Raw genomic sequence first — 9738 nt, 5'->3', positions numbered from 1 at the left:
CTCTCTTCCTACTGCCTGCTAATCCAGATATAGAACTCATGGCTCCTTCTCCAGAACAATGTCTTCCTGGGCACCACTATGCTTCCTGCCCAATAACAGTGGACTAGACCTCTGAACCTGTAAGCTAGCCTCAGTCTAATGTTTTCCTTTATGAGAGTTGCCATGGTCATGGTGTCTCTTCACAGCAACAAAACCCCTAGGACAACCATATATGGGAAACCTCCCTTCAAGTCGTTGGTCAGGAGAGTCCAAGAGATTCTCAAAATAATAAGTAAACGGCCACTGTCATTGCTCTTGGTCACCTCCCAGAACTTGGAGGTAAGACCCTGTTGCTGTAGACACAGGATTTGGAAGAATTTAACTGTAACTGACCTAGTAGCCTCTTTCCTGGGGATTAGCTGCCATAGCATCAGAAGGTGTTATGTAAATCGACAAGGGAGAAAAACAACCATAACTCCTACCCAGGGGTAAATCCTAAAGAGCATAACAATGATTGGTCCAGCAAGACATCCCCAGCGGCTAATGGCTGCACATAAATCACTGGGGCAACCATCAGCTAGCTAACCTAACTTGGGGCCTGCTCAACCAGCTAGCCAACCTAACTTGCTCAATCAATAGGTGAGAATTCTCTGTCCTGTAAAACTAGCCAATTACTTGGCACTGCGGAGGTCATAAACCTTAAAGAAGAACCTACCAATGCCATTTTCCTAAATCAATATAGGTTTTCAACTTTCCTCTTGAAAACTTACGCCCGTACCCACAGAGGAATGTCGTTCATGCTGCTTGCCAATAAAAGCTTCTCATTGTGCAGTAGGTGGAGGTCAGTATAGAGATCCGCAGCTAGTCAAAATCAAGATTATATATATGTAATATATATATAATTAATTATATATACATAATCTGAACTTTATATATATATATATATATATATATATATATATATATATATATATATATGTTCGGTTTTCTCCAGGAACGATCCCCCTTTAGGTGATCTAGTTAGTCCTAAGTGGCCAACCCTAAATGTGTTTATATGAGCAACACTAAATGGACTCAGTATGCTATAATATAATGCATTAGATACAGGTGTGTGCATAAAGAAGTAGAAGGGGGCACAAATGGAGCTGGAGAGGGGAGACGGAAGCGTGGAAATGCACGTACAGTACTTACATATACAATTCCTTAATACAATTTTTAAAAATTATTACAAAGAAAAGGTTTGTAAAGAAGGCAACGTTACTGCGGCTCAATGATCCTTCCAAGTCTGAGTCAGTTCTGTGTGCAGATAAAAGTCTCCCCAAAGAAACTGCTTCTAGTGAGTGACCAGAAGGCTAAGAATATCATCAGGGCTGAAGCAGAGAGTTCCCTGCTCCATTATAACCTCTCTCTTAATGCTTCCATCAAAGGGCTTGTTTTTTATTTTTATTCTGTTACTATAAAACTTCATGGTGCTATTATTGTGTTGGAACGTGGAATTTGGGGGTAACAATCAGGCCAATTTTTTTCTGCTTTGCTTCCCAGTTGGAACAGGTAATGAAAGTTGGCAAAGGATTTAAGACTTGCCTTGTGGGAGATCTGTTTTTCTAAATGTCTTCCCTCCATATCTTGTTGGAAGTGGTTCTGCAATTTAACCAACTCTAGTTATTAAAAAAATTACTTCATTCATTATTGAGAGAGAGAGAGAGAAAGAGAGAGAGAGAGAGAGAGAGAGAGAGAGAGAGAGAGAGAGAGAGAGAGAACGTCATGTGTTTGTTTGAAGGCATGCATGTATGCCATATGGCCATGTGGTACAATGAGACAATTCTGTCTCCCTCTTACATTTCTAGGCAGAAATTCAAATCTTCAGGCTTTCCTGGCAACCCCTTTGGCCACTTAGGGAACCTCTCTGAACCCAAAGGATTCTATTTTCTGATCTCTCTACTCAGCATTCCATATCATAGTTTAAACTAGCCGTTTTTCTTGTTCACCTCTATATATTTGGCATCCAACTCAGGTCTGATACAAGTTCAACCAATGCTTCAGTAAGTTCAATAAATTCAAATGGTATCTGAGCCTTATTGTTGGGGGCGGGGCAAAATAATGTCTAAGAGAACGTAAAAGTAGTAAGCAGCAATTCTCTATGGTTAAAGAGCCTACTTCAAAGGTGAGGTGCACTGTGGAGTCCAAAGATGGAAAGTCAGACAGAAAGCTTCAGCATAAAGCTACAGCAACCTTTTGCAATCAGCTGTCCTTCCCTTGTGGTTTAACTGCCCTGGGGCTGGATGGGCAGCCCACCTCACCTACAGGAGCGGCAGTGAGAATGTCTCTGTGGGTAGAAACTTCAGGAAGACCTAGTGCTGGGCCCATCCATAACCATCCCCCAGCCTCCCAACCCCGGAGCCCTTTAAACACTGTCGAGGTGAGACAAAGATGGTCTCCTCTGGGAGAGGAGACACCAAGCAGGCGTCTCACCCAGCCCCGCTGTCTCCGCGTCCCGCAGCGCGCTCCACGGACTTTGCGGGCTCCCCGCCCGCGAGCGCGCGCCCGTGAGGTGGCTCGGGGGCGCGCGGCGAGGGTGGCTCGGCACGTCCCCGAGCTCCGCCGGCTTGCCGCGCGTCCTTCTGCCGGCGTCGGCTCGTCTCCCAGTCACTCGGCCGCCGGCCCCCGGGTGCGGACAGGCCCTGAGCCCGCCGTGCAGCCGGGCTTCCGAAGGTCCTTGCGGGAGCCATGGGTCGCCGGCTCGGCAGGGTGGCGGCGCTGCTGCTCGGGCTGCTGGTGGAGGTAGGGCTGCCGGCTCTCCGCGCCTCCGGGAGCGGGGACGCGGGAAGGGCACTGCGGAGCTCGCGGGTCTGTGGTGTGGGGCGGCGGAGAAACCTGATATCTGGATCCCCACCCCTGAGTCCTCCCTGTGTGCCTCTTCTGTCTGCGCCCCGTTTCCCCTTCGCTGCTTGCTCGGGATTACGGCCCCTGGGAGGGACCTTTGTGCGTGTCCACACGCGATCCCCATCGTTAGGGGCCTGGGGCGGCGCCTCCCGCCGCCGGTAGGGGGGACAGGGACGTTTCTGCCTGTGGAGGTGAAATGCAAGCTCTTAGAAGCGAGGAGAAAAAATTCCACGGGGAGCTTGGGTGGTGGGTGTAGTGAGGGGAAGCCGCGGGAACTTGATGGTGGGTGGAAGCGCCGCCGAGGGACACCCGGGGTTAGACTGGCACTGCGGTCGACTGAACTGTGACAGTCTGTGACGCGAGCCACCCTTCCTGCCCCAGCGGGTTCATTCAAAGGCAAAACAGTGGATTTACAGTGTGTAAAATGTGGATTGGGGTTTGGAGGTTTGTTCATCCCCCCCCCCCCCAGCTTCAGTATCTTGAAAGATTTTTGTATTAATAAAGTCATTTTAAGTGAGTAAGGATGCCCCTCTGACTATCAGTGTCCTGCCTCAGAGAGACTTGTAAACTTCCTTGGCTGGGGAGTCAGCCCTTCTCATTTATGCTAAGAGGAAAAGTCTTTCCGGAAGGGTTAAGGGACAGTTTCTCCGTGCTGTAAGTTCGAAACGGAGCGAAGATTGCTCGTATTTCTTCTAAATTTCTCCGTTTTTGAACACTTGACGTTTTTGAGAAGTGCCACCTCTGGCTTTTTTTTCTTCCCACTTGTTCAGAATTTTAAAATCTTAGGAACCAAGCCCTCTGGGTGATGATTCAACGTTGCTGTAGGAAAGCGAAACAAGAGTGCACTGTTTACAAAAATAAATGCGTTTACCTCAACACATCTCTGCCAGTTTTTGTAATCTGGTAATCTCATTTTGCGTGTGTGTGTGTGTGTGTGTGTGTGTGTGTGTGTGTGTGTGTGTGTGTAACATAAGATTATCTAGCAGATTATCTACAGTTCTCTTGTTTCTATATTTTTGCCACTCCTGTCTCCAATTTAGCTTTCTGTGTATTCTAAAAGGCAGCTTCAAAAGCACTGTTTTTATTTTTTTACTGGGGGAGGGGCGGTTCTTTCTGTTTGTTTGTTTGTTTGTTTGTTTTCTTTTCTGTATTTTTGTATTCCAATGATGTTTAGTGAGGAAATGAACAAGGGAAAACTGGCAGACATGCCAGCACTCTAAGGCTTTATATTCAAGGGCCAGCAGTGGAAAAGCCTTCAAGCCTAGTCAGTTGAATTAGTTTTTGGGAGAGGGGGAAAACCAAAAATAACCTGGAATATGACCTAGGATTGTTGCTTGTCAACAGTTTTTAACTTCCAACTAGTAATCTACTGCCATCACAGTGACCTTTAGAGTTGTTCGGATGGACTCTTTTTCTCTGCTGATATAAAAAATAAGAAAGCAGTAAAAACAAGGTCTCAGCACCCAGACACACAGAGAAAGAAAGGAGGGGATGGAGAGAGAGTGAGGGAGGGAGAGAGAGAGGGAGGGGGAGGGAGAGGGAGGAGAGAGAGAGAGAGAGAGAGAGAGAGAGAGAGAGAGAGAGAGAGAGAGAGAGAGAGAGAGAGAGAGAGAGAGAGAGAGAACATAAATACAAACACAGACAGAAGAGACAGACCCCCAGTTAGGAGAAGATCCAGAAGACCTGGAAATCTGAGTTTGTATGGCAGTGCTGAAAGTTTTATGTTTGGGGATGGGGTGAGTTCTCCCTTTAGTCCTTAATTGGCTGATTTGGGCTATTACAGCAGATTGGGTAATCCAGACAAAGAAAGGCGAGCTGATTGGTTCCTACTATAGGACCCTCCCCCACTTCTTGTGGGAGATTTGAAAGCCCACCGAATACTTTCAGGCAGAAAAAGAAAAGACCCCTAGTCTCGGTAAGGGAGAAGGAGCAGGAAGTTGGTTGTCTCCAATGTTCAAGTATCTTAATGCCCCAAGTACTTCCTTTCCTCGTCTGTCTGCTGAGGATCAGTGGAAAGCCTAATCCTTTGGTGTAGAAGGTTTTGTTCTATCCTGTAAGCTGTTTCATTACACAGGAGCTTCTTTCAAGTGCCAGTAATGGACCTCAGGGCCTTGGACAAAGTAGTCAAACGAGACACTCTGCCATGAGCTGCATTCTTGGATTTGTTCATTTAATTTAATTTTATTGTTTTCTTAGCTACCAGAGGGAGATTGAATTTAGGGCTTCTTACATGTGCAGGGCAGTACTCTGTCCAGCTACTATAGTCCCTGTTATGACAGGATTTTCCTGTGTAGCCCAGGCCTCAGTCTCCCACATGCTGTGATTATAGGGATGGGTCACCATGTCTGATTCGAATGTTTATCTTTATAGGGAATTTAAAACTTCTTTGAAGGGTTGGAACCCCCCAAAGGCTAGGCTCTTATGCACTCGTGAGGTTCACTATCTGGATGCTGGTAGCATTTGTTTTCTAGGTAGCTCACTTATACATGTTGGTATCTTCGGTGCCCTGATTTCTGGTAGAGAGGTATGCTCTATGGGGTTCCTAGACAGCCAGGGCTATAAAGAGAAGCCCTGGCTTGAAAACCAACAACAACAAAAAAGATTTAACAGTTTATCACATTCAAGTTTAATGTGAGGTTTTAGTTGGAGCTTTTTCATCTTAAACAGTCTGCTTTGAATATGTTATCTGTCTACTTTTGATGGCCCGTATCACAATTAAATGTGCCATTATAGTTACAGAACAGGTTCAGAAGCAGAGGCTCCCTTCTGAGGACATGAAAACAGTCGGAGAAGCTCTTTCATGACTCCAGCGTCTGCTGACTGACACTCAGGACATTGTGTGTGTGTGTGTGTGTGTGTGTGTGTATGTGTGTGTGTGTGTGTGTGTGTGTGTGTGTGTGTGTGTGTTGCTTCAGATGGTTTCAATGTGTAAAGTTGTTTATGATGGACTTTGGACATCTGTCATGAAGCTCTGTGGTAGTGGATATCCCACTTCTGCCCTCTGACAACTGTTCATCAATGAAAGCTGCTGAAGAGCCGGCTTAGGAGTTTTATATCCTTGAATAGAGAGAGAATCTTAATAACTTGAAGAGGGCTTTTCTGTCCTGCTCTGATATCCTTTTATAGAAGGTTGCTTGGATGTAGAAATTTGTGTTTTTATTGAGTGAACATTCATGGGATGATTTATTCTGTTACCAAGCCCTGTTCTGAGCACTTTATAAATGCTAATTCATGATTCATCATAGCCCATGGTGGTTTCAAGAGGGAGATATTGTATAATTTGTCCCAGATCTTACTGTTGTTAACTGAGGGGGCTGAGGCACTTGTTTCTTTTGTTTCCCTACCATGATGCTCCACTTCTTCCCCAACATCTGCTTACGTGGGAACATGGAGAGAACATACATACACCTTGCATTAGCCCAGAGAGATTTGTAGAGGTGTGCATTGCAACATGTGGGCAAATTGCCAGAACTGTTCCAGAAACCTGTCTGAGTCCTCCTTAGAGAGAGAATCCAATTTAAATGTGACATTTCAGAGAGGGACATTGAATGTGTACTGGATAGTAGGCATCAGCAAGAACATCCAGGAAACCTGGTTGTGCAATTGGACTCCTAGGTCAGGCCTTCCTCATAGCAGGAAGAGGCAGCTGACAGCACTATTGTGCCCCACGGATGCATCCTGAAGCTCATTTCCTGGAGCCACCCTTCTTCCTAGACTAGTTTCCTGTGAATTGTGTGATGAACTAACGGGAGTCCTGTCGTATTCCCTGCATACCCCACAATCACTGTGTACCACCTGGTTAAATACAAGCTTGAATGGGTGCCATAAATGCAGCACACGCTATAGGATGTCAAAAACTGGTTTCTATGAATGAGTGAAGCTAAAAGCCCCCTTTGAGTTCCTGACTCTAAGGTTAGATGCTTTAGCTTTGCTGGCTGGCTCCCAAGAGCGCCCTGCAGAAGACAACAGGACTCTAGCTCCTATTAGGGCTGATGGGATAATTCCCAGTGGCCTTCAGTGGGCCACAGTAAATTGTATAAACAAACTAAAAAGCTGATTGTACCTTGCTTGAAACTGGAATAACTAGACCCCAATGCTGGGGTATCCCTGAGACTTTTCTTCATAGTGCATTGTTTCGTAGAGTTGGTGACACTTTTGAAATGGACTTAGTCATTGTTTGAAGGGCTACATCCTCGCTGAAGTGTATGCTTTAAAGCTTTTATTAATGTGAGGCCAGGTGGTGGTGGTGCACACCTTTAATCCCAGCATTTGGGAGGCAGAGGCAGGTGGAGTTCAAGGCCAGCCTGGTCTACAGAGCAAGTTTCAGGTCAGCCAAGGCTACATAGAGGAAACCTTGTCTTGAAAATCCAAAACCAACCAGCCAAACTAAACCAACCAAACGAACGACCAAATGAGCAAACAAACCAAAAAAAAAAAAAAAAAAAAAAAAAAAAAAAAAAAAAAAAAAAAAAAAACAAACAAACAAAAAAAAAACCAAAACAAAAAACCCTCAGTTTATTCATGTGTATATGTATTTTGGTTATATGTGCATGCCAGACAAATGTTGTAGCTCTGAGCCATATCCTTCCATTCCTACAGAATATTGTTGAATATGAGTCACCAGTGCAAGCCTGTAAGTTCATCTATGTTTGTTCACAGGGGCATGGACTCATTTTATAGGGAGGCCTAGCCTCAATATCTTTTAGATCCGTTCATGGCACCAAAAGCTGAGTATGTAAGGTTCTTCTCTCAAAGAACAGCTGTTCTTGGCCAGGAAGAAAGGGCGGTCATCCCTGGGAGAGAAAGGGTGAGGAAGTGAATATTGCCCTTTGAAGTTAAGGAAATAAGAGGATTGGTGTGTATTTTTCTATAGTTCTATGTCTTTTGTTGCTTGGAAATGTCAAAACTAGAACTTAACTGTTTCAGAGTGAGGGATTTTTATTGTTGGCTTGCCAAATGTTTCATGCCCTGGAATTCCAACCTATGCGTTTTCCACAATAATGTTTCAAGTGTCTTACTTCAACGAATATTTAAAAATCTGAGCAGTCGTTCAAGGGTTTATCCCTGGAAACTCCAGGGAAGGCTGGAAGGCTACAGGTAAGAGACAAATGTCAAAGATAGATGAGCCAGTGTCACGTGTAGCAAAGGCATTGCTCTGCAATAGTGAGTGACTGTGACCAGATGTCCAGGGAGTCAGGAACATCATCAGAGCTGGACCTCTACTTGGCCTCTGCTGTCCTTTAGCTTATGCAGATGATGAAGGCTAGCTGAGGGTGTGTCATTCCTAGCACTTACTGTTTTGTAGTCTCCCTGGGAAGCCTCAAATGTTTCCTCAGTATAGCTGTCTGTTCCACCCGAAAACCTTCCATCCCAGTTGCCCTCCCTACCTTTGTCATTCCAGTTGATCCCGTTCCTTCCTGGTACCCATCAGCTTCAAATATGATGGAACTTATCTTCTACCATATAAGCAGTTTAGAGACAAATATGCTAATACCTTTAATTATCCGAAATATCTAGGGATGTAGCTCAGTGCTGTAGTGTTAGCCTCTGATTTGCCTAACCTGGAGTTCCACTCTCAGTGCCATCAGAAATATATACAGTGCTTGGCGCATAGCAGAGACCTAGTAAATGTTTGAATGAGTACATAGACAAACACGTGAGTAATCGTGTGGCGGGAGCTGGGCAGGGCTATGGTAGGAGGGAGGTGAGTGATAAAGACTTGGAAGAGGGAGTGCCTGTGCAGTGTGCATGAAATTCCCGAAGCATTCATTGGCCGTGTAAGACATGTCAGTTCGTAGTGAGAGTTCTCCTTCCCCGTCCTAATTATTCCTTCTAATCATCAGTCCCATCCCCCTTTCTACTTCTCTAGTCTTTATGTAAATATCATTCTACTTATGAACCTCTTAGAGGACTGCAGGATGTAGCTGCCAGGTTCTCCTTTGTCTCATTAACTACGGTGTATAGTATTGCATCTTATGAGATCTGTAAGGTTACTTTCCTGTTCATTCTTTTTATGCTCCTCGAGGGTCCTGTGGTTAGTTTGTTTATAGCGCTAGCTGTTACTTTATAAATGAAATTGCTGTTTTGGTGCACAGGAGGTATCTGGGCGGTAGTGAAGTCTCATGTCTGGATGGCATTGTGACTAGATTGTGTACCTTTGGCTCTTCCTGGAATAGCTGGGAGTCTTTGAATAAGTTATGAGTGTAAGCCCTCACTCTCTCACTGACTCCGCTGATTCATCTGTGAGAAGAGAAATGCCTGGTACTGACCAGGCTCTTTGCAAATCCCTACCTGGAATTTAACGGGTTCCACAGGTTGTATTGAGAGATTCTGAACAGGCACCACAGAGATAGCTCAGACCTTGTGGAACCCAACTGGGTCAGTTATGGTTACTCTTAACTCCAGCTCCATGGGATCTGCTGTTTTCTTGGGATTCCCTTATACACACAGGATAAAAATAGAAATAAAATGTAAGATAATAAACATTTCGTCAATTCTCAAGTAAGAGTGCAATGCCCAGGTCCCTGCCAAGATCAGCAAGATCCCTCTTGTCTATCTACAAGAAAGAACTTCAGTTAATTCTTTATTTAAAAGTTGTACTTCTGGTAAATTGTCTATGCTCCAAAACATAATTCCATATTCATGCTGATGCAAGCAACCCTAATTTTCTTTCTATTCTCCCCCTATCTTTCCTTTCCCCCCTTCCTTCTCTTTGATATGGAGGTTATCTACATTTTTTTATATCCACTTAAGAATTTTCCAAAATTTGTACTATTTTCTCATTGTTTTAGAATGAATATACAACCTTTTATTGTTGATTTTAAAGAATTATAGTGAATTTAGTTTCTCACATACTATAAAAATATAAAGTAAAAT

General features: G+C 44.5%; 1 protein-coding gene across 2 annotated transcripts in view; it reads left to right on the top strand.

The window, feature by feature from the left end:
* Positions 1 to 2577: 2577 nt before the first annotated feature.
* The window catches only part of VOPP1 (VOPP1 WW domain binding protein), a 62885-nt gene continuing 55724 nt past the window's right edge, over positions 2578 to 9738 (top strand). Inside the window, exon 1 of one of the 2 annotated variants that reach the window (XM_080932624.1) lies at positions 2578 to 2760. In XM_080932624.1, coding sequence (XP_080788750.1) covers positions 2707 to 2760 — 54 coding nt within the window. In that variant the 5' untranslated portion in view covers positions 2578 to 2706. The remainder of the gene's footprint in view (positions 2761 to 9738) is intronic. The other variant, XM_080932625.1, reaches the window with a different exon arrangement.

Source organism: Micromys minutus, assembly GCF_963924665.1.
Source record: "Micromys minutus genome assembly, chromosome: 18".
Classification (NCBI taxonomy): Eukaryota; Metazoa; Chordata; class Mammalia; order Rodentia; family Muridae; genus Micromys; species Micromys minutus.
This window is presented reverse-complemented; position numbering and strand designations above follow the sequence as displayed.